This window comes from Dermacentor albipictus, chromosome 9 (genome assembly GCF_038994185.2).
Source record: "Dermacentor albipictus isolate Rhodes 1998 colony chromosome 9, USDA_Dalb.pri_finalv2, whole genome shotgun sequence".
Taxonomy (NCBI): domain Eukaryota; kingdom Metazoa; phylum Arthropoda; class Arachnida; order Ixodida; family Ixodidae; genus Dermacentor; species Dermacentor albipictus.
Window position 1 is genome coordinate 87,658,668 of NC_091829.1, and position 27,905 is coordinate 87,686,572.

The window sequence follows — 27,905 nt, forward strand, 5'->3', positions numbered from 1 at the left end:
TAACACTGTTACCTTAATAAACAAATAAATACACTTTTTTACAATCACAGTATGAAATAGCTTAGCCCTTCTCTTACATTTCTTGAAACAGCAACTTCACCATGACAGCGGTGCAATCCACTGGCAAATTATTCTTTTATTAGAGTCCTGTACATTCGGTGCATACAGCCATGCTATAATCTTTAATGGCCAAAGTGATAAGTGCCTACCTGACAGATCAGAAGAAGAAACATGGAAGCCAGCAGACCAGTACAGCGTGCACAATTCAAAGAGCACCAAAGCACCACAGCATTCAAACCTAAACTGTATTTTTCATGTCTTTGGTTTCACTTCGAATCACCGATGCCATACAGCTCGCAAGGCAGACGTGCTCGTAGCAGATGCAATACAAAACACGCAGCTGGTTGCCGTTGCGACACAAGCTACTGTACAGTGAAAAACAAGAAAACAAAATGCCCCTGAGCCGTGAAACAACAGTCAAGTTTTGCAGCATTGGCATTGTTCAAGTCCACAGAAATGGCAGTAGCCAGCCTTGAAAAAGAGAAAAAAAAAACTGGGCTCCTTCAGCACCCCACTTTTGAAAACGGAGCGTACGGTGGGTGGTTTGTCTGAAGACAACGCATGGCGGCGCCAAATCCTCGGCACACTGTAGTCGCCGCCACTTGGCAAATTTCATAGGCGGACGGGGTCCGAGAGCCCGTCGCACCGGTATTGTAAAGTCGAGAGCCATGTTTTATAAGAACGAGTCCAGCGTGGCAAACAGCACGTCGCGTGGCACACTTTTTCTTGCACAGACAACGGTTTGACCACTGAAAGCACAGGCAGTGGCTTCGCCAAACTTTGTACAGGTGGTACCAACGGAAAGTTACAAATGTGGTGAGAGACAGTGGGACGAAACTTCACGCTCGGGTATTCTCGGCCACACTTTCTGCACCAACGCAGTCAAGTGTGGGTCACTGGGAACAAGTGCCACCCTTCTAGGTGCAACACGGCACAATGTAGGCATGAGGCAAAACTGAGGACGAGTGTGACAACTGCATGACACAGATAGAGGGAAAAAGAAAGAAAGAAGAAAAAACTGCAAGCGTCAGTTGAAGAAGGCAATGACCGCACGGAAACACCTTGCCGCAGTCTCGTGATGCACCCCTCTATCTTGACTAGCAAATGCAATTGCCACACAACAGAGTTGGTTCATCTGGGTAGCAATGCCAACTGACAAAAAAAATTAAACAAGCTAAAGATAGGCATACATTTTAATAACAACATTAACCGACACCAGTTGAGACACACGAAATGTGCCTCTTGCCAGTGTGCAACATAAGAGGCTGATTTTCTTCCCACTCGCACTTCTCGTGAAGGTTAAGGACTGCCCAAAAGGAAACCGACACCGCTTACATTATCCGGGGACAAGACAGCACGTAACTCGAAACTGCGAAGTGTAGAATGCCACAGGAAAACTCTTTGCACATTGCATAATTAACACGACAGACAACAAAAAGCATGAAGGAACGAATATTTTGTAACATCAGCAGCAGAAAAAAAGTGGGGAGAAGATAGCAATACTGTTTGTGTTCCCAACAAACGTCACACCCTCCACTGATATCGTAACCTCACTAAACATCCAACAAACACAATCCACAAATGTCCTTCACAGTTTAGAAGTTCGTAACAGTTTGTTCTTCTGCGCAATGATACCCACTTAGATAGAAATGGAAAAATAGAACCGGAAAGAACAGAAAGCAGGTGACAGCTAGCTTTCTTTATTCTTGCTAGAACAGCTGAAAACATGAGCTGACGATGGCGAGGTTAAAACAAGGAAGACAGATGTCCAAAGTGATATTGTCAATAGAAATTTCTAGCAGTATTCCATCGACACGAGGTCAGCTAAGGTGTCGGGCGATGCTCCTTCAGTTCGGAAAATCAGTAACATGGTTGGGTTTTAATCAGCGTCCAAAATGCAACATCTTATATAAGTGCCGCAGCTCTCCTCCTCGCTGGAGCCGATGCGCAGAGGTCAGAATTGTGGTAACAGTGCTGGGCAGTGGACAAGCCTACTACACACCGCTAGAGACACACACAACCACTCTCGCACAAAAGTATGGTTGTGTCACCAAGGCAATCTTCCAAAATGACGCGCTCGCAGCCGATATCGATGGCCAGTTCAGGGGGGGCTAAGCGCCCGGCGGAGTTGCACACTTTCTGTGGTCGTGACGCTGCTGACGCAACGACAAACAGGAGGCTGCTCAGCTAACATTCGCAAGGTCGCACCTCTCGAAAATGGTCGAACATTGCAATAACACAGCAACAACCGTATCACTTATTGCGCACTGTCTTACATGGCATTTCAATGCTTTACAGTGCCGGAGACAGCACGAGGCAAGGCAATAATGCCCGTCACGGTCACACCGGTCATGGCATAAAGACAAGTGATAGTCACGATGGTGTAGTAGCGGTGCGACGAGGATTTTTTTCGCTTACGACTGCACACAGTCTTGCCGTTCAACCCAGCTGCATCATACATGGGCGAGGTCAAGGGACCAAAGACCTTGCGGTCTCCATCACTGCTGTCGCACAGTGCCACCCGTCGTGTGATGGGACGGGACTTCCGCACCGGAGGCAAACAGAACACAGCAGCAGCAACGGTCAGAACAGCTGCGGCACTTTCCACAGCAGCATCTTGCTCAAGACATTCCGGAAAACGGACAACTGTGGGCGACGGGTGCGCAAGCAACACGAGTGCAACTCCGATAGTGCAAGCGTGATGAAACAGTGGTCCCAAACCAAGCCGGTGACCGTCACAACCACCGAGCCCGCAGCCCTTGCCGGTGACAGTTCGGCGACATCATTTGGCCCCCGCACCGGTGACACAGAACATGACGCTTTCGAGCAGCGGCATGAGCAGGCCGACTATAACGGATCCGTGTCGTGCATCAGCGGCAACGTTCCGCAGTCACCACCGCGCTTGTGAACAACGTCGTGGTGGAAGAGCTCCAAGCCCCCCACACGGACAGACTGATGTGCTGACCGCGAGCTGCCCACGCTTCGTGACGAGCCACTGGCAGTTGAAGCGGACATTGACGTGGCGACTGGTCCCGAGTTGTCGGGGATGAATGCCGCCACCAGCAATGCCAACATTACCAGCAGGGCACCGAAAACAAAAGGTGGTCCAGGAACAAACTGCAAGGAAAGGAAGAAAAGTACAACAGCCTGTTAGAGCCAAGAATTCTCTGCGAGATGCATGCTATAGTGTTCAATATGAGCTGCAACGCGCAAGCCATGGCCGCAGTGATGCTCTTGAGAAAAACGTGTAGGGGGTTTCGCCATTTCAGCAATGTTCTAGATCCCACACTTTCTGTCGTCAGCTTTCTCCGTGGAGCAATAATGCAATGGCCCTCTAAGCAGCGCGAAATGTTCTTCCCTTAGTGCAGCGTGCTTCATAACAGTGCATCGCTACCGTAGCTCCGCAACTACAGCTCAGACCACTTATAATGTAACGTTTTATAGCACAGGACCGGACATAACATGTTTTTTTCTGACTCCTGTTTATTTTCCCATAGAACTCAGTGTATGTGTGAATCGCTTATAGTGAAGCCTCACGAGACACAATACGGGTTATTATGTGGCTGCTGGAAAATCTCGGAGAAGAGGAAGCCAGCGTGCTTCTCAACGAGGTGCGCCGGCTGCGGGGAAGGCGATGAGGGTGGCACACAGGAGGAGGAGGTCATGCGCAGCAAGCGAACGAACAAAGAAAGAAGGGCAAAAATATGCGTCGCCAGCATGCTGGTTCAGCCGGTGTGCGGGGTTGCCTGGGCGACAGAGAAGCCCGGTGCTCCCGCCGCTCATCAGCAGTGCCTGGTCCGCACCGAAGATGTGCACATCGTCACTCTTGTCACTCTTGAAATGGTAGGCTGCAGCGAGTTCAAAGCAGCACTCCTCAAGGTGACAGTCTTATGTTACCCAGCAGCGGGCAGCCAGCTGCCAGGGGACGTAAGTACAACGTTGCCTCGAGGGGCGTGACTTTGCGCTCACAGTGAGCAGCCTCCCACTTTCGGCTTCATGCGCTCTTTGATAGCCGAAATTCGTCGTGCCGCAGTTATACGGGTAATCGCGTTTTTCCAGGTCCAAAAGTTGATGTGGCTTGTACGGAGAGCTCGCTTCAATCCCTGAATTACGATGAGCTCACTGAGTAATGGTTTCAAAGTTGAAGAATGTATTTTTGTTAATTAGCGACTAATTACCCCAGATCACCTGTCACTCTGTGGTCACCACCACTGATGGCATGTTTCCGAAGGCAGCTTACTTCTAATTTAAAATGGCTATTTTGAAATATTACTTAATGTCCTCGTACCCGATAGTGCGGTACCGCTTATAGTGTGGAAGTTCGAAACTTCGGCGACTTACGTTATAAGCGGTCTATGCTGAATTCTCTCTCTCTTTTTTTTTTGTGATGGACAGGTAGCTGCTCCGCTTGGGTTCTTTACCGCGCTTCTAAACCTACATGCACAATCTTTTTTGTGTTCTGCCCCAATCGGAATGCAGCAGCTGCGACCTCATCCTCAGAACACCACAGCCACTCAGCCACTGCTGCGGGTGGTAGTCACAAGAGTGGCAAGGAGGAACCCACTCTTCTAAACAGAGGGGGCGCTAGTCTTTATGTGCCGTGTCGGCTCCCGGTGCCACAAGTAGTAAATACAAGGAAATCCCGATAATTCAAAATCTACCAATTCAGAGTGACGGATAATTAAAACTGCTCTGTTGGTCCCAGCAAAGTTCTACGTATATATGAATCGAGAAAAACTCCCACGAATTTTAACTCCCAAAGCCACGCAACGGTTATTTCGACAAAATCACTCCTTCCCATGCACCGCTTTTCAGACAAGCACGAGCCAAAGGCAAAGGTTCGATGGGTCGCTAGCTAGTGTGCACCGTAAGAACAACGAGGAAAGACACGCGGGAAGCCGAGCCAGAGCAAGCGCGCTTGCCTTCGCCCCTACCCCTCCTCCTAGCGCTTGCATGATCACACCATGCTGCCCTTGCCCATGCCCCCCTCCTAAGGCACGCTAGATCACGTCACCTCCAACATCGGCAATGTAGGAGTATTACATGCATCAAGCCACCATCCTTGTCTGCTCACCCTTGCACGTCGCACGTTTTCCCTCACACCTACAGCTAACACCACGCGAGGCGCTAGCTATCTCATCGCACTTAGACTTCATACAGAACCTAGGCTGCCTCTGTCTTCCGTCCCATGTCGGGCACTGATGGAGGAAAGATAAAGCTTTTTCAATGCAAGCCCAGTGACGGTTCAGGTTTTGCATGCTGTACCGCACAAATGATCGGGCGTTTTACTTAAAAAAGCTCTCCTTAGTTCGAACTCCCACTTTATTCTAATGAATTTCCGGTCCTCTTCGAGCTCAAATTAACAAGATTACACTGTATAAAACTTGGCTGAAATGCTCACAGCTGCATGCTCCATCCGTGAAGCGTGTATTGCTCGCCAAGCTCTATGGTTATGTTTCAGGCCACCCCCTTCCCATTTGGAGAGCTAGAATAAAAAATGCATGTCTCCGCACGTTGATGCTAAGCCAAAGGAACCACTGTTCTCTGAGGTCTTGCCGTCTTCCACAGGAATACCACTCACCCTGAGTTCATTGGGCACTGCAGATCCATTGGAGAGGGGTGGGGCGGTCATGGGCGGCACCTCGTTCAGATCCACGTGGAAGAGGTAGAAGATGAAGCCAAACATGGCAGGCCCGAGCCCGTTGCAGAGACCGCGCATGCCTGTGATCATGCCTTGCACCAGGCCTGCACGCAAGCAGCACAGCACGACACCAGTGGTGAACGCCATAAGCAGAAGCGACGACGGTTCTTGGACAGGCGCAAGCCAGGGCCGAAGCCTGTTACCGGTCAATAATTACAGAGGCACTAGTATCACTTTTGCAATATTTTGCGTGAATCAGCGCCAGATGAGTCGGCATCTACGGGCAACAGCGTTGTGTCAGCGCAGTGATAGGAACGATGTTTCTTGCAGATGGCAATGTGTACAGTGCTCGGTCACAGAAAATCTCAAGAAAGTGATAACATCCCTGAAAGCGACTGACCGATGACACTGGACGACTTTGACCCCCAGACGCTCGTGCGGTGGCGAGGAGGTTACGATCTGCTACGCCTTTCACGTAATATGGACATCATATATCGCGAAATGAAAATATGAGATTTTATGTTACGTCGAATTAGATTATGCATATCTATACCTATGCTTAGCACTTTAAACGCTATTTTTTGCTCACAAATGCGAGCAGTTAGAGAAGCCTCACTTGCTTCCGCAGTGTTGCCTGACATGTATGAAACGGAGCATAGGATATAACACAAGTGTTTTTGAGTCAAATGTGACTTCCGTTATAACCAGACTTTGCACATGTTACGGTGAAAAAGTAACCAATTACAATTACTTTAAAAAATGTTATTGATCACAGTTACCAATTACTGCCCCACGAAAGTAACTGAACAATTAGAGAAAAGTAATTGATTAACACTTTCCTGTCCGTGCCTATTCCCATCGATAGCCTGCTATCTATGGTTGCAATTTTGTATTTTGCCGCTTTTCGAGTGTCCAAATACATAAATGGAGGCTGGGCTGACGAAGTTTGCACCGAGACACATCACGCACCCTGTTTGTCCGCCTCCGCATGCGTTGACACAAAGGAACTGATGGCCGGATAGGAGATGCTTGCCACTGCAGCAAGGCCGCCCGCCGACCACATCATCCTGGGACGAGAGAAGCACAGCGGCGGGGGCAGTCAGGCAACATACCACCGAACTGGCACGGACGATGACGCCAGATTTCCCCTCCGTGGCAACATTGCAAGAAATGAGCCAGGGTTTGCAGTACTCACCAGCGCTGCGAGCCGAATCCGTACCACACGAGCTGCAGCATCTCGAAGAGCAGCCCCACCATGATTGTGTGCTTGCTGCCCACTGTCTTCATCAGCAGTGTCAGCACCATTGTCTGCATGCAGGGAAACAACAAGTCCATGCGAAAATGCTTCGCATACACACCGTGCACGGGCACATTACTTTCCAGACACCACAATCAATCAACCCCCAACCTTTCACATTCCAGGCAAGCTTCTTTTTTTTTTGTACTTAAAGCACTATGGCTAATTGAAAGTTCTCGAAACATGCTCAATTCACTCTTTGGCTCCTTCAGGATAACATTTACTAGTCTATCTTTACCAATAAAAAATTAACCAGGCCCCTCCTTCGAAATCCATGACAAACTAGTCAGGGAATTTCAAGGTGGTGTTCGCAACCATCTATTTCGTTTTTGTGTCTTTTTTGGCCTACCAAGCCTCTTCTCCTAGCAAGAGTGGCTCCTCTGTTAGGCTGTGGCTAAAGGTACATGTGACGTCTCCCATCAACCCTCTTCACAGAAACATTTAGACAGATATGGCACTGTTTTTATAGAAGTACATCCTATGCTTGTCATTGGTTTTGCCATGTTTCACTTTAAAATATGTCGGGCATAAGCACATTGTAAATAGGTGCTTCCCTCATGGCAATGCTCATTCTGGGTGTGTTGCAGTGCAGCATGTCTGTCTCGGCACAGCTCGCACGTATCGCCGTGTTCATCATTGCTTTAACACCTGCCGCATCTTGTTCCATGGCGTTGATACGCGCTTTCAAAGCAAGGAAAACACATTCCCATTTGGTGCCCCTCAACGCGGTATGATGACAATGTGTGATTATCGCAAATAAAGTAATGATGCAATTTGTGCTCTGCTACCAATTCACTCAAGTAATTGGTAGAAATCCGTTCGTGTTGCAGCATTTTGCAACACATCAAGAGTACCGCACTTTCTCGAAATAGGTCAAGCACGAATGTAGGTCAACCCCTACATATTGGCCTCGCCTAGAGACGAAGAAATAGTAATAATTTGAATATAGGTCAACTCCTACTTTTTACAGAAACAAGAAAATTCACATGACCTCACTTAGTTACTGTAAGCTTGGCTACTAAACCTCGCCAGTCGATGCCACAAATTGCATCTATGTCGGAACCGCCAATAGAGCTGTTCCTCACTGGATGCGTCACAGGCGTTTTCAGCATCCCAAACGACGTCTTTCTCAGTGCTGTCGAGTACATTGGACATGCAGCATTTCTTGAAGGCAGTTTGGATAGCCTCCAGGCTATACACTGGTGGCACGACGGAGTAACTGCGTTACCTCGCTACTTTTGCTCGCTCTGTTCACAAATATAGGTTGAGATGCTTTGGTCACACATATAGGTCGGTAGCTCATTTTGGGCAACAGGAAAAAAAGGTTTGCTTATATTCGAATAAATATGGTAGTTAAAGATTGAGTCATTAGGAGTCAAAGATGCCACTGTGCGTTTAGGTGAGTTAGACAAACTGCAGGTCATTTGAAAGATGTTGGTCGACAACAATGGCGCTGGCAACCCACCTGTGCAATGACTGAGAGGAGGCCCACGACGGCGATGAACAATGCAACTTCCTCCGCCGAGAATCCCATCACCTGTTGATGAGCCGAGGATGTAATTTGTGCAAACAGAAAAGAGGCAAGCACTCTTGACACACAAATCAAAGGTCTAACCACACATTGGAAGCTGCGTTGTAAACTAATAAGTCAATTATTAATTAATTTTGATTGGCTAACTTGTGCAAGCTGCAGAAGGGAGCCAATCACTATTGAGAAGTTCTATCCCAGTTGGGCTCAATCGCATACGAAAGTGCCCCGTGTAACTGGGGTACTAGAGATGTTAGACAGGGCAATACGTATCAAAGCATCCTCCATGTACTGCGAGCTATGCCGCAAGCCACGACCACACGCTCTGATGTTCATGTTTGACCTTCGACCAAAACACAGCAGGTTGTGTTAGGATATGACTATTTTGACATTCTCAAATTCCTGAACTTTTCCAGGTTTTTCCCTGAATTTATTTATTGAAAATGCCCCTGGCAAGTGTATGCCAGAGGCAGTTCAGGTGCAAGGATAAAAATGGTGGTTCACAGCATGCCAAGTTACTATGCCAGCCCATAATTTTTTCCAACTACTACCAGTAAGCAGGTAAATCAGGTGGAATGCACTATGAGATTTGACCGAATCATGTGCTTCCCGATTATTCCAACTACCTGGTCCCGCTTGCTCTTGCAAAAAAGAGATCACTATTACAGGATTGCGTAGGTTAAGCTGAAAACTTCGTTTCCTTCTCTCATACCACTAGCTTTGGCATATCCACTGTTTAATCACACGAGGGTTCCCGTTGCTGCCCTTGACTTTGGGACCGCCATCTGCATGCTCTTTGTAATGGACTTACTGTTCTTTGATTGAAACTGTGGGCAACAATTTTCCTCATCCAATGCAAGTAGGGTGAATATTACCAGTTTTCTAAAATGAATTTTTTCAGAAATGATAAATTCCTTGGAAATTCGAGGCTTTTCCCTAACGGTAGATGCCCCACGTGTGTACAAAGCACACGCGAGTGCAAGAGTTGGCGGGGTTGGTAGTACGCAGGTGTGGTCGCTGACACGTTGCCAAGTGGCTCACAGCACGCAGTAGTTTCAAACTGCTATTTCAGACAGGCTGCTAGCACTATTTTTGTTTATTTCTTCTTTTCAGACCTGCCAACCTTAAAGCTTAAACTGGTCGTAGCCAAAAAGTACTAAAATCTAATGACATGTACTGAATATTATTCGGTTACTCAAGAAGTTGCCTGCTTATTTAATGTTCGCTGGCTTTGTTCTGTGGAGACGTTGCCGACAGACACTCTGCTCTTACAGTTGCAGTTACAATGGTCTGCTACACATGTTTATGAAGAAAGAGAAAAATTGCTATCGACGCCATAGGAGCACTCAGCTATATTGGCTACAAACAGCTGCAAACAGCGATTGTCCATAAATAACAACAATGTGAAGTGCATTCATGAATAATCACTTAACATCTGCCAAAATTTCTGTTGTCGTTATACATTGGTTTCATACGCACATTGGTGTTGTTGATGCATGGGTGGGTACGTGCGTACGATCGACGGGTCCGAACAATCAATCTATGAAAAAATCGTTCGGTGACTCTACTTTTATTCCTTCAGTATTAGTGTTACCCCAGACTGGTGAAGGAAAAAATTTTGAAGTTATTCGTGTCTGTACATCAATTGTACACAGGCTCTAAAAATTGGGCACTGTACGATAAATTCCAAAAGTTGGCAGGTATGAAACCCGAGTGTAGAAAAATGGGTAGGTTCATTTTGGGGATGACTGTGCGGCCAGATTTCGGCCACAATGGCACGAACTGATCGGGAAATGTTCCAACACTGAACCACATAGGCGAGGACAAGCGCCACACACAAATGAATGGCAACCAAATTCCAGGAAACTGACCAGGCGCAGGTAGACGAAAAAGCAGGAGTACTGGCCAGCCTCGGGCAGGTACGACAGGAACACGGTGACGCAGAGCATCAGGATCATCGGGTCCTTGCCTACTTTGCGCAGCGCCTGCATGGCAACACAATACGAGGGTAGCGGGCTCGTATCTTCAAGGACGGATGGAACGTTACTTTGAAAAGCTTCAACAACAAGTGGACTTGCTTTGCATTGCCTACAAAAGAAGTGCAAGAAACGATTAGGCAAGCAAATGGCCACAGAAGTGCTAACACCATAGCATCTGCTCAATTTACTAATTGCACAATCTATTAGAGGACACTTTAGCTGGGGGCCCGACACCGATTTCCCTATTCAAATAAATGTGAAATGCAGAAGTGCTCTTGTTAGATTATCACTAAGATGATATGAATGAAAATGGTTGCACTTATGAGAGAAGTAATGTCACTGACTGTTGGAAGCACAATTTAGGTTTAGGGATCCTCTTTAAACATACTGCTGAAAATTGATAAAGTTCAAAATACTTTTAAGCATGAGGCTTACACATCCATGATACTGCATAAAAATATAAGTTTTGTAATCTGCATAGGTTCAAAGATTTGAAGCAGACAAGTGTGATATATGAGTTCACATCTAACATTAAATTGTTTCAATATTGACAAGGGTTTTGCAAAAACCCTACTCACAAACTATTCGTATATTCAGGCTGTCTAGAAAAATCCACTTTCTCAATATGCCCCATCCTTTCACGTTTTACTCGTTTGGCAGCAAAAATTCCCTTACTAAAGTAACATCAAAGCTCAACAACTAATTTACGCGTTCCCCCCCCCCCCCTTCCCCCCAATTTCAGAAAGATTTGGCAATCCCAACAAGAAACAGTTGGCACTTCAGTCCCAAGCACCAACTATACTAGAATCCGGCCAGAACGAAATTTTGGAAAACATAAAAACGGCTAGATTGAGACACCGTAGCCCTTAGGATGCATGAATAAAGAAAAAGGCCTCTGGGCACAGCTGGGCCACATCGTTATCACAGGCATTCGCTCACCGAGAAGGGGTCAGCCTGTTCCCAAGAGATGGGCGAGCTCCACGAACCCACGGGTCGGAGCTTCTCCGGCAGGCTCTCAGGCACCGCGACCAGGATGAAGAGCACGTCCAGGAGCGCGATGGCCGACGCCAGGGCAGCCACCAGGGCATCCGAATACTGCCGCGCCAGGTAGGCGCCCAGCGCAGGGCTCGTCACGAGACTGGCGGCGAACGTGGCCGAGACGAGACCATAGGCCGCACTGCGGTCCTGCTCGTCCGTCACGTCCGCCACGTAGGCGAACACCACCGAGAAGGTGACCGCAAACACGCCCGACATGGAGATCATGGCAAAGTACCACCAGGTGTTGATGCGCATCAGCGGGATGGGCGCGCACGTGAAGAACACCGTGACCAGCAGGAAGAACTTGCGGCCCCAGACGTCCGACAGGGCGCCCACCAGGGGAGCACTTAGGAACGACAGGAAGCCCTGGAAATGGAAGCGGTGGTGCCGGCCGGTTAGAGAGACAGTACAGAGAAATGCTAAACCGGTTTAGACCGAAGTCACTAGGTGTCACAAACCGGCCAAGATGTTAGGACAGGCATACATGTTCTTAAGGATTTGCGTCATCTTGTCTAGCTTGCAGTTTTGCCGCAGCTCGTTAATATTTTCGACGTTATAATTTCCTGTAAGTGCCGTACCAGAGTTATTTCGTTCGGGTATTTGTACGCACTCTACGTCGTGCCTCAGTTAAGTTGTGCAACAATTTCGGCTCACTCCCTGCCTTTTTTTCTAAATAATATGCCATCTTGAAGTCCCATGTACTGGACATGATATCTGTACGCAACTCGGTCAACGTGAAATGTCATGGCAGCTTTAATTTGTACAGAAAGAAGCTTATGAGGCAGTGTTGCTCGGATGGCGCACGCCTCTCAAATTATGACATGACTGACCCGCACAAGAAGAACACGCGATTTTTTAGTGGTGCTTAAATTAAAAAACTTCGCTTGAACTGTTATTTGCAGGACTGTGATCACTAAAAAAGAACATTCGTCTTATTTCTGATATACTATTGCCTAATTAAAATCATTATAATAATTTTTGTTTTACTATGTATTGTGATCAAGAAAGCTTGTGAAGTTTCCAGAGAAGTATGGGCAATAAATACAAATCAAATTTAATTTAGGTCTGCTAACATGCCACTTCAACATAAACTGAGCTTGATTCATCTTGGAAACATCTCCCGATACATGGCAGCAAGAGCCGCCCTGAACACCCGGCACTCAAAGGGTTAAGACATCTTGGCGAGGTCTCCATGGTGCCAGATAATGGGGCTCACAGCCTACTTCAGCAGCATAAGATTACACACACACAAAAGAAAAGCGAAAGAAAGAGAACAACCTGACCATTTCGCATGTGCACCAACTTGCCTCCCTTTTAGTTGCACTGAACCAGGCGTGCATATTCACAAAACTTCTAGGTGCACAAGAGCAATCTCTCAACGACCGGCATTTGGCCACCAGCCATTCACACTAGCAATAAGATCGAGAGCGAGACAACTGCCACGGCAACGGTCAATTGCAGACGTAGTTTCATCATTTCAAGCCCAGCTTCACCTTGGAAGCCAGAATGAAGCTTTAAGAGAGACACTGAGAGGGTGGGGGGGGCTTGTGCGAGAACTCACCTTGATTCCCATAATGAGGCCATTCATAAGGAAGGTGTGATTTGGGAATGTTTCGTTCAAGACCTGAAAAAGAAAGAAAAATGAGCTAAATGGGAATAATTATTCTGATTTCAAAAGTATTCTACAAGTGACACCGTCAGCATTTCAGTTTATCATAACGCAGGGTTATCCACAGAAATAGGAGGACGGGGTGAGGCGGGAGGGTTGAATACAGCTGTGGGTAACAAATCTTTTATTGCGATAGCATTCACCCGGACACTCCAAGAGAATTTTTGTTGCCGTTGTCGCTATGGGGCAATGCATATACATGTACTTAGCTATATGTATGCTATATGCTTATCCATGCTGTATATGTGGGCTATATTGCTACATTATTCAATCACTATACAGTTGCTCGTAACAGGTCTTAGATTCCTGACTAAATTTTCATCGGAATTTTGAGAATGGCAGCATACAAACAAATGTCACGAAACATAACATTCACAAGCGCGTCTTTTATCATAAATCTTCTCAGACTTAAATATTAAGTGTGCAAAACAATACGAGTGCTCAAACCTGAAAGTGATGCAATTTTACTGGTGCAGACTCTGACAGGCAGTATAGCGGAGCCTGTGCAATGTCATTACAGGCGCTACACGGTGTGTTCAAGCTTTCAAGGGTGCCAGAAATTTTGGCGCACCCACATATGTCACGTCCGCATTAGTCGGACCGGCGTATGGTTGGAACACTGTCCGAGAAAGCTAAGTGCAACACTAAACCCTGCTACCACAGGTCAGTGCTTCGACCTTCAGGCGAAACTGCCAATTTTTTCAGAACACACAAAAACTACAAATTTCCCTGTCCCATAATAATATTTCGGGGAATTATCTTTGCATTTTCACACAGTGATTGCACATGATGAGTAATTAATAAATCACTGATATACTTACATTCACAAAGTGATTACACATGATCAGTAATTAATAAATCACTGATTTACTTACACGGCAAACGAACGCTAGGTGGCAAGAAAAAATAATTCTACTGAAGGCCCACATTCAATCAGTGTGAGCAATCTGCGACATCTGTGACACTGCTCCCGGAACACAAGATGTCACTCGTGCCAAGAATGCTGACGCTGAGCAGAAACAAAAACAAAAAGTTAAGCAGATCCCACGCAGTAGAGAAATTAATGTTGTGTATAGCATTTGGCAGGCAGCTGGTGATCTATCCTCCTTTGCGGACGCATACTAAAGTGTTACCAGAGGGCGCAATGTGTGCGTGCAAGGTGAGTAAATGTGCGTACAGTGAGAGCATGCGTGCGCTGACAACGGCAATGACACGACAACCGATGCATTGTACTCGGGCAAGGAGACTTTACATCCCGCTCTGTTGCTAGTACCTGGTGGGCTGGCAATGAAAGTAGCGGACTGGGTAAGCTGGGACAACCCCAAAGTCAGTGCATTGCACAAAGTACCCCAAAATGATAGCTGCGTCAGGGAAGAGTGGCGCACAATCGCTTTTACACGCATTAGGGAAGGTGTTGAAACGTTGCTATTCGGTGGCACCATTCATACGCCTGTGGTTTGATGGTTAGAGCAACAGGCTATTGCACTAGGGGACCGCGGTTCAAACTGCACTGTTGACAGCAATAACTGTGAATTTCTTTTCTGAGGTAACTGTTACTTTGAAGATGCCCCTACCGGGGCAAGGCAGGTGTCTACCTACCGCAAGAATGCCTGGAAAGAATCAAAGACTGCATTAAGAGCAACAAATGCGCCAAGGTTCTGGTGCACCAGTGGGTGCTGCTGCACCTGGTGCCTGCCTGGTGGCTGTGAGCACAAAAGTGGCCTGGTTCCACAGGTGCACCCATTGGTTGACGGCACCTGAAAGCGACTAATTGTATTCAGAGTTACAACAGAGTCTCTCTCTCCCTTTCGTTCACACAGGGAGCCCGTACGGCCCATTAGAGGTACCCTACAGAGGGATTTCAAAGGAACACTAAAGAGAAAGTCACTTTTACTGTGAAGGAAGCCTTGGTACGAGACGGAGCTTGCAGGAATGAACAATGGGTGGCCGCACAGCTCTGAAGGTGTTGCACAACCTCGCCATGACATCGAGGATTTTGACGAGATATAAGAGAGCTTTAGTGTGTACAGAATTCCGGTAAACGCAAGCGGATTGCCGAGTCGGTAGAAGTGTAAGAGTGAGTGGCCAGAGCGGCTGGATAGTGGGTACTGAGCTCCACCGCAGAAACACAGAGCTAGTATTGCAGTAATCCGATGCATTCTGTTCCACTGCTAGTGCAAATTTTTGGCAGAGGCGCAACCGTGAACATGTTGCATTTCTAAATGTTATAAGTGGGAGTAGAACCTACATCTTCCGTATTATGCATGCGATGCTCTATCATTAAGCTGTGGTGATAGCTATCCTTTAGGCCACTCTCTTGGTTATGTGTAGATGTGTATAAAGTTAGCCCTGGGCGTGTTAGCCAGCACCCCTCGCAACCACGGCAGTCGACATGGATCATCTTTTCAACTGCAGCTGTCGTGTACGAGACATTAGGAGCAGGCAACTGGATATACATATATTACCTGTACATATACCGTACATATTCGTGCCATGAAGTCTGCCGAGGACGATGCCCTCATTAAGCATAATGTGACCACTAAGGATTGAGGGGGACAGCCATATTTCGACATCTCTGTTGAACCTTGCATGATAAATTGCTATGTACGGGCGGCTAATTAAATAGATTTACTCTTCAAGCAAAGGTTTAAAGCATCGCATGGAGCATATTGCACATCTCAATCTGTGCAGGTGGATTAGCTGGAGACGTATACAATGCTTGTGCAACAAATTGAGATGTTTCAGGTAGCTAATTAATAAAACATTCACTCATGACTTTTCTTGAGGTTTCACTTTGGAACACATGTTGCAATGCAAAATTGAATACGAGCAGTAGCAATTCTTCCAAAATTTTATTTTCATTTATTTCACGATAAGAACTTGATCACAAGAAGAGAAAATAAAGGTCGAACTTTCATGTTTTTTTTTAAGTTCTTCACTGAAACCCAAACACCGTTGCGTCATTGTGACGTCACAGATTTCAAGGTATTTATCTCATATTTGGGCAATGTTCCAAGTTCATTCTTCGGCTTCTTTACGATATATTGCAGTCTCTTTGTACAGATAGACAATTAACAAAGGAAGAGTAGGCGTCGTCAAAATCCATGACATCATAGCGAACTAGTGTGGAAACTTCGAAGGAGGCGGTGCCACCTGTCCTTAGTCTTTATGCCTTTTCTGGTTTAGCAATACTCCTTTCACAGCAAGAGTGGTGTTTCTGGCATTTTAGAAGTGTAATTAATACAGCTCAAATTATTTTTCTCCTTAGTGTTCCTTTAATGGACAGGTATCACGCGAGAAAAAATAGAAAGAAATTAGCACTGTTTGCACCCCGAGTTGTGCCTGTTCAGGCCAGTGATGTTCTCTGCTCACTTAGTAAAATCGCTGCTGTGCAACTTTTTCTCACGAGATGAGCTCACTTGAACTACAACTCACCTTTGAGTGCGCTAACAAGCTAGCGATGGACACAGGCACAGCAACGAGTGCAAGTCTGTTTCTGCATTCTACTGTATGCGGTAGCAAGCTTCATTAAATAAAATTCAGTACTTTTCACGGAGCTGTTCGAAACGTAAATGCGCAGAGTGTGGCCAGCGGACCACGGAAAAGCAGTTTGGTGACTGATACAGCTGACTGCGGGACTTGGAGGGCAACAAAGACGCATCTTGTAGCTGGGGAAGCCTCACAAAACACTCTTCATCCTCTGGTAGCTCCCAGATGATGAAACACAAGAGGTCTCGAACCAAGCGTGGCATTAAGGATGCAACTCACCGTGATCATTGGTGTGGTGAGGAGTCCCCAGGCAAAGAACTCGAGGAAGATGACCACTACTGCATGGTAGACGCTTGGCTCGCCAAACCCCGATGTCTGCACAGGACCCAGGTGCAAAGCTTTCAATCAGGAAAGGATAACTGTGGTACGCCCGTACCTTGCCGAGGCAAACACAGTCAGCTCGTACAGATCTGTTTGTGCTAGCCCAGTGCACAGACATGTTGCTTCGCACGGGTTTTCTGTCTAGCATGTTTCAGTATTTAAAAAAAAAGGCATGATTAAGCATTTCTAAAAGGTCCAGATGGGTGCATTTAACTAATCGCAGAAAAGCTTGCGGTTAGTAATTGAAACCACGGCACCTAAGAGATCATTCCAAAGTGTTATGGCTCTTGGCACAACCAGAGCTCGAAACATTTATTGTACCACATATATGTTCGATGTTGAGGTAATTATGAAGACACTGGGATGTATGTATTGGTTTTTCAAGCACCAATGGGGCTGGAATTTATATGGATGTATTTTTGCATGAGACAGAAGAGCAACCAACCGTTGAATACTGCCCAGAGGCACAAAGAAAATGTGCAGAGAACAGCAGCATACAACGTGGACATGAACATTACCCAAATATATGCCAGCAACATTTCTCTATTGATATAATTCTACTCCCAGCATACAGTCAAGTAGACTGCATGAATATGCGTTTAAGGTTTAGCCTTTTTATCTCGTGTGTTGACTCAAAACACTTCCGCATGATGGTTTGAATCTAGGCAGCAGTGCAGACATGTGGCACTGCAATGTGATTTTTTTTTTTTCAGACTGAATGAAGCGTGCAATCTGTTATGAGCTCTTGGGCAACATGTGACACGACCTAAAATAGTTGTTCGCTGGCCGGATCGCAAATGCATCAAATAGTGCCTCGTCTTTCTCACCAACTGCCAGCTGCAACGTTAAGCGTCAGCAGACAGCTCTGCGATCTAAGCCCACCTGCGTCCTTATTATTATTATTTTTTGTTTCTTTCTATCTTCCATCAGTGCTGCTGTAAACGCTAGGCTAACATCTGCTACGAAAAGGCAAGACCTTTAACTGCGACTTCTAGGAAGTATCTCCTCTATGACGCATGAAGCGAAGTCCCGGAACTGTACCCTGGAAAACAGAAACCTTAAAAGCGCGGGCACACTAATTGAACGCGAAGTTGGCGAACGTTTAGGGCTACACGAATCGCACCTCTATGAGCACACTAGTCGATTCAGTTCCCGACTGTAACCATTTCGATCAAACCTACTCTACGAACATCGAGCGTTGCTACACGACATCCTCAAGCCCACTTCACAAGGACGATTGCATCGCAATCGTAGCTTGGTCAGGCTCGCACGGATGGAATTCAACGAGAACGGAAACCGCCCGAGCGACATAAGAAACTAATGGGAGTGGTGTCGCCTCCAGATACGTCGACTAAACCGCTGACGACGCGTTGGCCGACGAGCGCACAGAGCAAGACTGACGAAAACGCGACATTCCGAAACGGAAACAAAACGACCGTTCGTTAATCACAGCGGCGACAAACGATAAGACATGCGCCATACTTACGATGAAGCCATCCTTCATGATGGACTTGCGACTTCGGATGATCATGGTCGCAACTTTGCGGGACACTTTGGCAGGCATGACGAGCGCTCGGTTCATGGGGAACTCCGTCGGGAGATTCGCCGGGCCCCGAAGAGCCGCGGAGCGCACTTTGAAAAAGAACTAACGGCAAGCCCCTGGCTGTCCTTGTCGCTGTGACGCGGAGACGAGACGACGCTCGCGGGCGCCGCAAACAGCTCTTCTTTGCCGCTGGCTGCGTGGTGCTGGCGTTAGGGGGTTCCCTTCGGTTCAGAGCACTAGGCCTAAAACGCTTCGTTCGAGTCGGCAGTTTCGGCGATCTTCCCGTCGGTCCGATGACGAAGACATGGCTCGTTGCAGCGGTCAAGGAGTCCGCAAGTTCACAGACCGCCGATTGCCGCACTTTTCGAGCGAACACACAAGCCCCGTTGAATGCAATTCTAACATGTTCCCGATGATATCCGAGTTCTCTTTTCCTTTTTGTTTTTTGGTAGAGGGGCGCTTGGAGAAAGTGGTCACCTGTTGAGGTGGTGAACGGGAGGGCCGATCGCGACGACGATGTTTCCGACTCCAACAGCAACGAATGGTCCCATAGAGGCGCTGCTAACGTGTCTCGAAACAGCTTCTACAAGCGGACGCTTCATCGTGTTTGGCGCTCAAATAGCACTAACTAATGGTTTCGGTTTCACTTTCTTATGAATTATTGTTTTGAAAGTCATTATAGTCAGCATTTTCGAGCGTAACAGCTTCGCTCGTGGAATACGCGTTGCTTTATTGCGCACTCATTGACGTTTTACTGTGATATCAATTACACGGACGCTGGAGGCACATTCGGTCGTGCTGTCACGGCATTGACGCCCATTCTGCTCCGCGGGCAGAGGATTACAAGATGATCAGGACGCGAGTGGGGAGCAGTGCGTTGGGCCATGGTTTGGCTGCAAAAACAAGGAAACCAAGTGGTCGCCCTGGCAAGCCTCCTATTGCCTCCTATGCGATGGTTCCCGCTCAATCATCGCTGTAGCGGAACCATAGTAGCGTTCTGCCTCCCACTGCTAAGCACTAGCGTTCTCGCTTCAAGCTACGGTCTCGTTTCGTCCAGCAGAGAGCCTATACACACGAGCGCTACAATAGAGTTTCAGACAATAACTATTATTGTAGCAAACTGTATGAGTGCGACCACCACCATGACTATTGGCCTCGAGCTCCACCACTGGAAAAGCTGGCGCCACCGTCGGCGTGACGTGCTAGGAGGGATCACGTGGACATAGCGGCCGTGTCGGCTGCTTCGGGCGCGCCGAAGCGAGCTGAAAACGAGTTTAAATTCCCTCGTACGCTGCGGTTTTCATTTAGTGGCGAAATTTTCCCGCTTCGAGTGTCTCCTTTACAACGCTTGAAAGCACTACAATAGGCAGTGGCTGCCTTTGAAGGCGCGCGACATGGTAGGCTACTGCTCGGTGCCGCAGGGCCGGACGCACGTCACGGAGGCCGGTGTCAGCCTTATTCACACGTAGCCCCAGGACAAGAAGCTGTGTGAAGCTTGGCTCGCGAAACATAAAACCGTCAAACAGTCATCGGCTACAACTCGGGTATGCAGCAAGCACAGACGCGGGGAAGATTTCTGCTACGGCGCCCGGTCTGCGATGTTCTGAAAACGCGCACTGAGATGCACGCTCGAGTCCGCTGCCCGACTAATCTCATGACGGCTTGGTCTATGAACTTGTCGATACTATAGATACTGGCAAGTTCAGTGGAGTGGAAAGGCAGCGGTAAGAAGCACATTTGAAGAAAGCATGGCATATGGTCATGTTTGTGTTATGAATTAATGCACTGGATTACAAAAAAGGAGCAGCGGGAAATTGCACGCTGATAACGCCGATAAACATACAGTGCGACGCAACTCGAGAAATAGTATCGAATGGACAAAGAATTTTGAAGAAAAAAAAGATTGAATCGTCGCGACGGCACATCACAGTCCCCGTAGGCGTTGAAGTTTCTACAACGAAATTATTTTTGAACAGCTCTGATAGCGCCTACGCAACAGTGGTTGCTTGTATACTGTCAAATGCTCATATTCTGCGGCCTAAAGCTCATGGCACGGTGCGAAAACGCACGCGCGGAGAAAGCGAAACAGTGCGCGGACAAGCATGCAGACGCGCAGTCGGTCGCTGCGAATCTGCGCGATCGCTGCATTGAGGCTTCATTCTATTACGCTCCATTTAGTTATACAAACACTATAAGAACATATTTCACATAGTTTGCTCTCAGCGTTCACCTACCTTTCACGCAAGAAGCCGGTTCGGCAGACTCCATCGCGGCGACCGCGCGCAGTGGCATTCACTGTACGTATTCGGTAAAGAGATAGCGACTGTAAACGATTGTGTGCTTTCAGTTTGCCCAAGATTATTATTTAGACAGTAAGAAACTTCTCTCGTTTCGAAAGTGCTTACAGAAATGTCCGGGAAAGCTGGCGCGTGGTGTTTTCAGTGAGCGCTGACAGCAAAAGCTATGAGGAGCGCGCCACGTGATCCCTCATACTACGCCAGCCAGGCGCTTCCGATAGAGGGCGACTCCGTAACTCCTCGCCGCCAATTCAGCTTAAAATTGCATTCCGCAGTTTACTTCAGACCACCAGGTCGAGCATCATCACGGACTAATCGCACTGTTTCGTAATCGTAATGTTTTGCCTCATGTACCACGGATTGATGCGTTTAAAGGGGCCCTGAACCACCCCTCGGGCTTGGTGAAATAAAATAGTCTGCGGGTAGCACACGCTGCTGTGAACAACCACGTCAAGTTTTGCTGTCGTATGCGGGGCGTAGAACTAGCAAGCCCAGTCGCGAAGTCACCTTTCTCTCAAACGGTCTCTTTTCAACAGAAGCCTGCTCCTCATTCTCTTCCGGACGCTTTATTCTGCAATAAAGCGGATTCCCATACGCGGCTGCTATTGGTCGCTGCGGTCTGCTACATATAGCGTAGATCCGGGTGGATGGGTGGATAACCGGGTGGAGAAACGGGTGGATGTCTACATAGCGTAGATCTACATAGCGGATGTCTACATAGCGTAGATCCGGGTGGAGAACCGGGTGAATGTCTGATTTTTCCCTTTATTCATAGCGTAGATACCGCGGCCGCCGCGAGACCACTGGCTAAGCACACTTTATAGCTCACTGAGGACAACGGCGTTTGGCTTACGGTTAGCGCGTCGTAGGCACAAAAATCGTAAGTCACGGCGTCTACGTTAAAGGCACACTAAAGGCAAACATTGAGTCAACGTGGACTCTTAATTAAAATACCATTGGCGCAATCCAAATCGCCCGCCCCCGAGCGGGGTAGTTGTGACGTTGCATACGCTGTCTTCGCCCTTTGCACCCGTCTGTGAGTAAAACGTTGTCCGACAGACGGCATATGGAGAAACCGAGTCAGGACAGAGCGTTGGATTCACCGCTGCAACTGCTTTTGCTCAAGTGGGGTGGACCGTTCGGGCAACCCGCGACACATCGCATAGACGTGGAAATCTCGGCTACTTGCATTTTTGTGCGAGTTTCGCGAGCTAGAAAAGCCAGCGCAGCATTGAGCGATAACGAAACTACTGACACGCGGGCGATGCAGTGTCGAGCGCAAACGAAACCTTTCGACCGCCCGCGTCGTTGCCAAGGGTAACGTCAATCAATTATTTTTTTTTCTAAACATTGAATAGAACTGGGCAAGTAGCATTTTCTTACGTCTTATAACTGAATGCAATTGTCTTTTTATAACGTGAAATGAATATTAGCACTATAGCGACAGAAATAAACGGAGGAGTGTCTTCGTCATCGGGCTATAATAGCACTCGAATGTCCCTTGTGATTTGCAAATCGTGTCCTGCACTTAGGTCAATTTCTCGTTTACTAAAACATTGTTCACGGTAATATTGGCGCCTCATGCAAGGCACTGAAGAAGGAACTGAAGCACTGCGAAGGCGGCGTTTGATTACCAATACCTCCGCTTCTGCTGAACGCATTGAAGTACTAAATTGCACCAAAGTGTTTCTGAAATATATCCTATTTTCACTTCAAATGCCTTTCTCTACTTCGATAAAAAGTGGTACAGGGCCCCTATAGATATTCGTTTTTACCAGGAACGATTGTTGATTGGAGCAACGTTGACTCAAGACATTTTTGTTGACACAAGCACAGCGCAGTGCTTTGAAGAAAAGCTTGGTTTTTGTGATGTAATGTACTGTGTACGTGATGCAGACTTTGTAGAGTGAATATTGTACTGTACGCGAATGACAACGTGGTGGGGGGGGGGGGGGGGGTTGCGGTTACCCTTTTGTAACATCCTGTTTAAGCTAAAGGCATCGAAAATAAAAATAATAAAATAACATATCACGGTGACGGCACAAATTTGCCTGAAGTATCCATATAATTGCTGTATCGCAATAAAAAGGGGTTAATAGGAAGGAAAAACAATAAACAACGAAATAGAGGTAAGGAGTATCGACAAGACGAGGTTTTCAGGGCCAGTCGCCTTCTGCCAAGTCAGTGCCCAAGTGCCCAAGTTCACGCATCACGTGACTTCGGCACTGACTATCACGTGACTTGGGTGTTCTACATCCGCCACCAAGTCCGTGAGTTGTGGCGCGGTCTAACACTATCAGACCTAGAGCTAGTAGCCACATAATACTCAAGACAGTGGACGGGGAAACGGCACCGCAGTAGCTCCATCGGCAAAAGCATCCTACACATAATGCGAAGGCGTGGGTTAGCATATCCAACCTGCGGCCAGCTGTTCTTTTCTTCCACTTTCATTTCCCTTTATTTATCATTTCTATATTTCAATTAACGACCAGTAAGTCACCCAATGCTTTCTTTTGGTGTCATTGTCTGCTGGCTTCACGTGATTGGTCCAGGTGAAGACGTCTAACAAACGTATTTTCAAGACGTCTATACATAAACGTCTCCAACACATTTCCTTTTTTTTTTAATTTCCAGTCCACAACAAACCAGGGAAAAAAACACATTCCTAAAAAGCCTATTTCTTTTCTCCCGTTACAGGCCCAGAGCCTCGCTACCTGCAGGGAGTTAACCTGTCTCTCCCTCTCGCTTTTTCTCTCTAAATCTAAAGAAGAGCATTCTTCAAGGCGGTATCAGTTGCCTTATGCACGTGTGGACGCCTATTTTTATTTTGTGCAGCCGAACACCGAAAATGTGTATTCGCCATTCTCTTTCGGGTCTTTCAATACAGACGCCTATCGTCGATGTATAAATCCTACCTTTGTTATTTCATTCTCGTTGCCCCCCCCCCCTCCCCCATAATGAGACATCTAGTTCTTTTTTTTTCTGGTGAACGCTTCATGCCTGTTGACTTTAGGTGACCGCGGCCAGTAGGTGCAGTGTGCCCCGAATCTCGTCCACAGCCGCTTCCGGTGTAGGATGATCCGCATACAGGCTCCACCCGCCTTGTGATGTCGTTGCACGCACAGTTATGCTGGCGCCACCGCGGCCGCTTAGCCTTCGGATCAGCCTGCATGCACATTACATGGTTTAAAAAAAATGCCGCGGAGATGACCACTCCTAGCGGTACCACAAGAAAGATGTTGAGGGTGGTCGGTGGAGCTTCGTCGCTTGTGATTAAGCGCGCCCGGTTATGAAGAAGGCTTTATTTTTATTTATTTCCAATACTGTTGGTCCTTGCGGGCTGTTACAGGGGTGGGGGAAATCTCATTCACACCGGCGACTGACAGTGGTCGCGCGACCAAGTTGGTCGCAAATGGTCGCAAACCATCGCTTTTCTCGAAAAGCGACCATTTTGGGCCAGTCGCTCACCACGCGATTTTTCAGTCGCGCGACCGTAGTCGCAAAACTGATAAACTAATCAGCGGCGCACCGGAAGTGATCTTTCACATATCTACATCCGGCCTCCTCCCGCGTCGCGGCAAATTCCGCGTAGATTCCGTTGGTTCTCGCTGAGAACGATAATCTCGGGGATTTGGGTCGCGCTCAGCCTGGCTTGCCGGTGTGAATATCAGTCGCCTTCGGTCGCATTTTGATCGCGAGTCGCAAATGGTCGCGCGACCTCCTCAAGTCGCCGGTGTGATGGAGCCAAAAAAATTTTCCACAAGTACTCCGTAGCACCAGTTCCGCAATAAACAAACAATGCATTCAGTTTACATGACACATGACAGTTAATGACAAACACATGACAGTTCACGCTCAAACGATTAAGTTGTGTGCGCTTCAATAAATACATCTGCGTCAAGTTTGTTCTAATCGGCTATAGTTTTCACTTAGGAAAATTTGAAGGCATCAACGCGCGGCACATAGGGCATTACAGCATGACGGTGACCTGTACCTGGGGACACTCGTCCAGGGGACGCAAGTATAGTCTGGAGTCCAAATTGAATATATTGTTGTACAGTTGGTACAAGAATTTCAACGTGGCTATTTTTCTTCGCGTTGCGAGTTCGGGCAAACAGGCACGAGATAATAACGCAGTTACAGACTGCGTCCTTTGATAAGCGTTAAAGATAAACCGTGCGGCTAGTCTTTGAATTCGTTCCAGTTTATTTATCAAGCCCACTTGGTGCGGATCGCAGACTATACATGCGTATTCCAGAGTGGGCCGTACAACTGTTTTGTACGCCTCGGGTGTAGCATCTTTCAACTTTCGCCTTAACAGACCGAGTTTGCGTTGAGCAGAACCACAAATGTTTTCAATGTAATCGTTCCAATTCAAATTGTGCGTGATTGTGACCCCGAGATACCTAAGCTCACTATCATGTTGAAGTGGGCTATTATTTATTCTGTAAGTAAAATGCAACGGGGTTTTCTTGTTAGATACAGTCATGTAAGCTGATTTATCGAAATTAATTTTCATGTCGCACGTAACACACCAGTCATAAATTCTTTGCAAGTATTCGTCCACCAACACTTGACCCTGGACATTGTTAACGCGACAGTAAATAAGGCAATCATCCGCAAATAGACGCAGTTCAATGTTAGGATGCAAGTCATTAGCAATGTCATTTACGTATAATAGAAACAAAATTGGTCCTAAAATCGAACCTTGTGGCACAAGATATAAAACAGGTAAGGAGTATGATCTTTCGCCTGCTATTTGAACATATTGCTTTCTATTTAAGGCACGCATAGATCCATTTCACAATTTGTGTATTAACTCCAAGTTTATACAATTTCTCAATAAGTTTTGTGTGACACATCCGGTCAAAAGCCTTCGAAAAATCAATTGCTATAACATCAATTTGTTCCTTGTTGTTAATCGCGACGCCGAAAGCATGAGACATCTCAAAAAGCTGCGGCACTGCTGACAGACGTCAACAACAATGCTAGAATGCCTTCTCGAGAAAGTACAATAGCATTTCTATCTTCACACAGCAACAAACCATCACTCACATTTATTTATGGGGTGCCTACTACTGTCAGGTGTAAATACAGAGTTAAACATACTGTTAAAAGCCTGTGCGATCAAAGCTGGTTTAGTGCAGACATTTCCGTCTAACTTAATTTCATAAATGTTGCACGTAGAACCAGATAAGTAATTCCAGAATTTTTGAGGCGAGTTTTGTACGTAATCCATTACTGTAGTTGAAAAAAATGTCGCCTTCGCATCATTTAATTCTTTTTTAACTTGCGTACTGAGACTGGCTATTTCTGCACATCGCCTTGCCATCCTTCTACGTGCACGATTTAGTCGCCGCTTCAAATGAATGTTTCTAGTTACCCATGGACTGGGTTTTCCCATGCGCTTGATTTTCTTGGACACATACTTTTCTAAACAGGCGCGGACAACTGATACACTTTATCTCCAAACCCTATTTATGTCATTATCAACCGGCATATTATCAAGAGCACGTTCTACGTAGTCGATAACCGATGTGTGGTCAGCCCGATTAAAATTATTCACATATACAGAGGGATTTTTTTCTAATTGCGCATTGCCAATACTTAAAATTGCTACCACTGTTTTATGATCGGATATGCCTTCCTCAATGTCGACACTATAATTAAATGTTTCGTTAGTAAAAAATAACAGATGTATCGTAGATTGATTTTGCCTCTGTGTCCTGGTCGGCTCATGAACTACCTGAACAAAGTTATGCTTAAGCATAATCTCGAACATTATATCAGCGCTAAGCTTTTCCACTGGCCCCGTAAATCTCGCATCCCAATCGACACCTGGTAAATTAAAATCCCCTGTTAAAATGATTCTACTTCTGGCATTCCTTATGTTATATAAATGCTGGTCAAGCGTATACAAAAATTCTACAGGGCTTCCGGGGGCTCTATACCTAACTCCAACTAGCAAAATGGCATTGCCAAGAAATAGTTCGCACCACACACTTTCTTGCCCGTTTATGGATGGCACAGTTTCATATCTGAGTCCTTCCTTCACTAGAAGCGCCACGCCACCGCCTCGTGTTGCTCTATCTTTGCGGATTACATTGTAAGTGCTTGGAAATACCTCATCGTCCTTCACGTCACTGCAACCACGTTTCTGTTATGGCAATGAGCTCTGTGTCGCGAAGCAATAACTACACGTTTTTAAGGCAAATCCCAGGGCACGCTTATCTGAGCGCTTTCAACACTCCTTGATGTCAAGCAGTATCAAATGCTTCCTTCAGGTTCAGATGTACACTCTAAGAACAGTTTACACCCTTTGGATTGCCCCTTCTGCCACACAACGATAATCGTCATCTGCGTTGATGCGTTTCCTTTCTTTAACGCTGCGAGCCCGGTACTTTCCAGTAACGAACGGCATGCGCGTTCTCAGCATGATAGCATTTCCTGCAGTGCTATCATGCTGATAACGCGCAAGCCGTTCGTTACTGGAAAGTACCGGGCTCGCAGCGTTAAATAAAGGAAACGCATCAAGGCAGATGACGATTATCGTTGTGTGGCAGAAGGGGCAATCCAAAGGGTGTAAACTGTTCTTAGAGTGTATACTATAGTACGCTTGGCATTTTGTAGCTCACCGGCCAGATCAGTGCGTAGAAATACCGTTGTCGAGAACCGACGCAGCGCGGGAACTTTACTCACCCTACAAGCTTCGACGTTGGAATTCGCCGGGTTTTACCAACTCTCGATTATATTCAATAAACCCTGGCATGATACCGCGGCCTGCCACCTGAATTCTCCCGTCGTGAAACAACTTTAGCGCGCCGCCGGTGGTTGGGCGTTGCATTTCACGAACGTTTACTCATTCCTTGTCGGAATGGCCAACAGCGCCGAGTGCAACTCTTGCGGACGGGGTGAGACCATAGAACACATTATGTGTCAATGTCTAACCTGCTACTCTCAACGCTACGCTCTGCGCACAAGTC

General features: G+C 46.9%; 1 protein-coding gene across 1 annotated transcript; it reads right to left on the reverse strand.

The window, feature by feature from the left end:
• Positions 1-116: 116 nt before the first annotated feature.
• LOC135908936 (hippocampus abundant transcript 1 protein) lies at positions 117-19,177 on the reverse strand. The gene is made up of 10 exons (XM_065440803.2): positions 18,569-19,177; positions 16,981-17,076; positions 13,105-13,167; positions 11,445-11,909; positions 10,398-10,511; positions 8,464-8,535; positions 6,897-7,009; positions 6,671-6,768; positions 5,642-5,805; positions 117-3,177 (listed from the first exon to the last, which is right to left on the reverse strand). The coding sequence occupies exons 1-10, from the start codon at positions 18,662-18,664 to the stop codon at positions 2,908-2,910; spliced, it is 1,551 nt and encodes a 516-aa protein (XP_065296875.1). The 5' UTR covers positions 18,665-19,177; the 3' UTR covers positions 117-2,907.
• Between the last annotated feature and the right edge of the window lie 8,728 nt (positions 19,178-27,905).

Excerpts from the sequence above, each read along its gene's own strand:
- LOC135908936 (XM_065440803.2), bottom strand. The coding sequence starts at position 18,664 with ATGAACCGAGCGCTCGTCATGCCTGCCAAAGTGTCCCGCAAAGTTGCG. Across the intron at positions 11,910-13,104 it reads GCCTCATTATGGGAATCAAG|GGCTTCCTGTCGTTCCTAAG; the intron begins GTGAGTTCTCGC and ends TTCCATTTCCAG. Across the intron at positions 5,806-6,670 it reads TGCGGAGGCGGACAAACAGG|GCCTGGTGCAAGGCATGATC; the intron begins GTGCGTGATGTG and ends GCTTGCGTGCAG.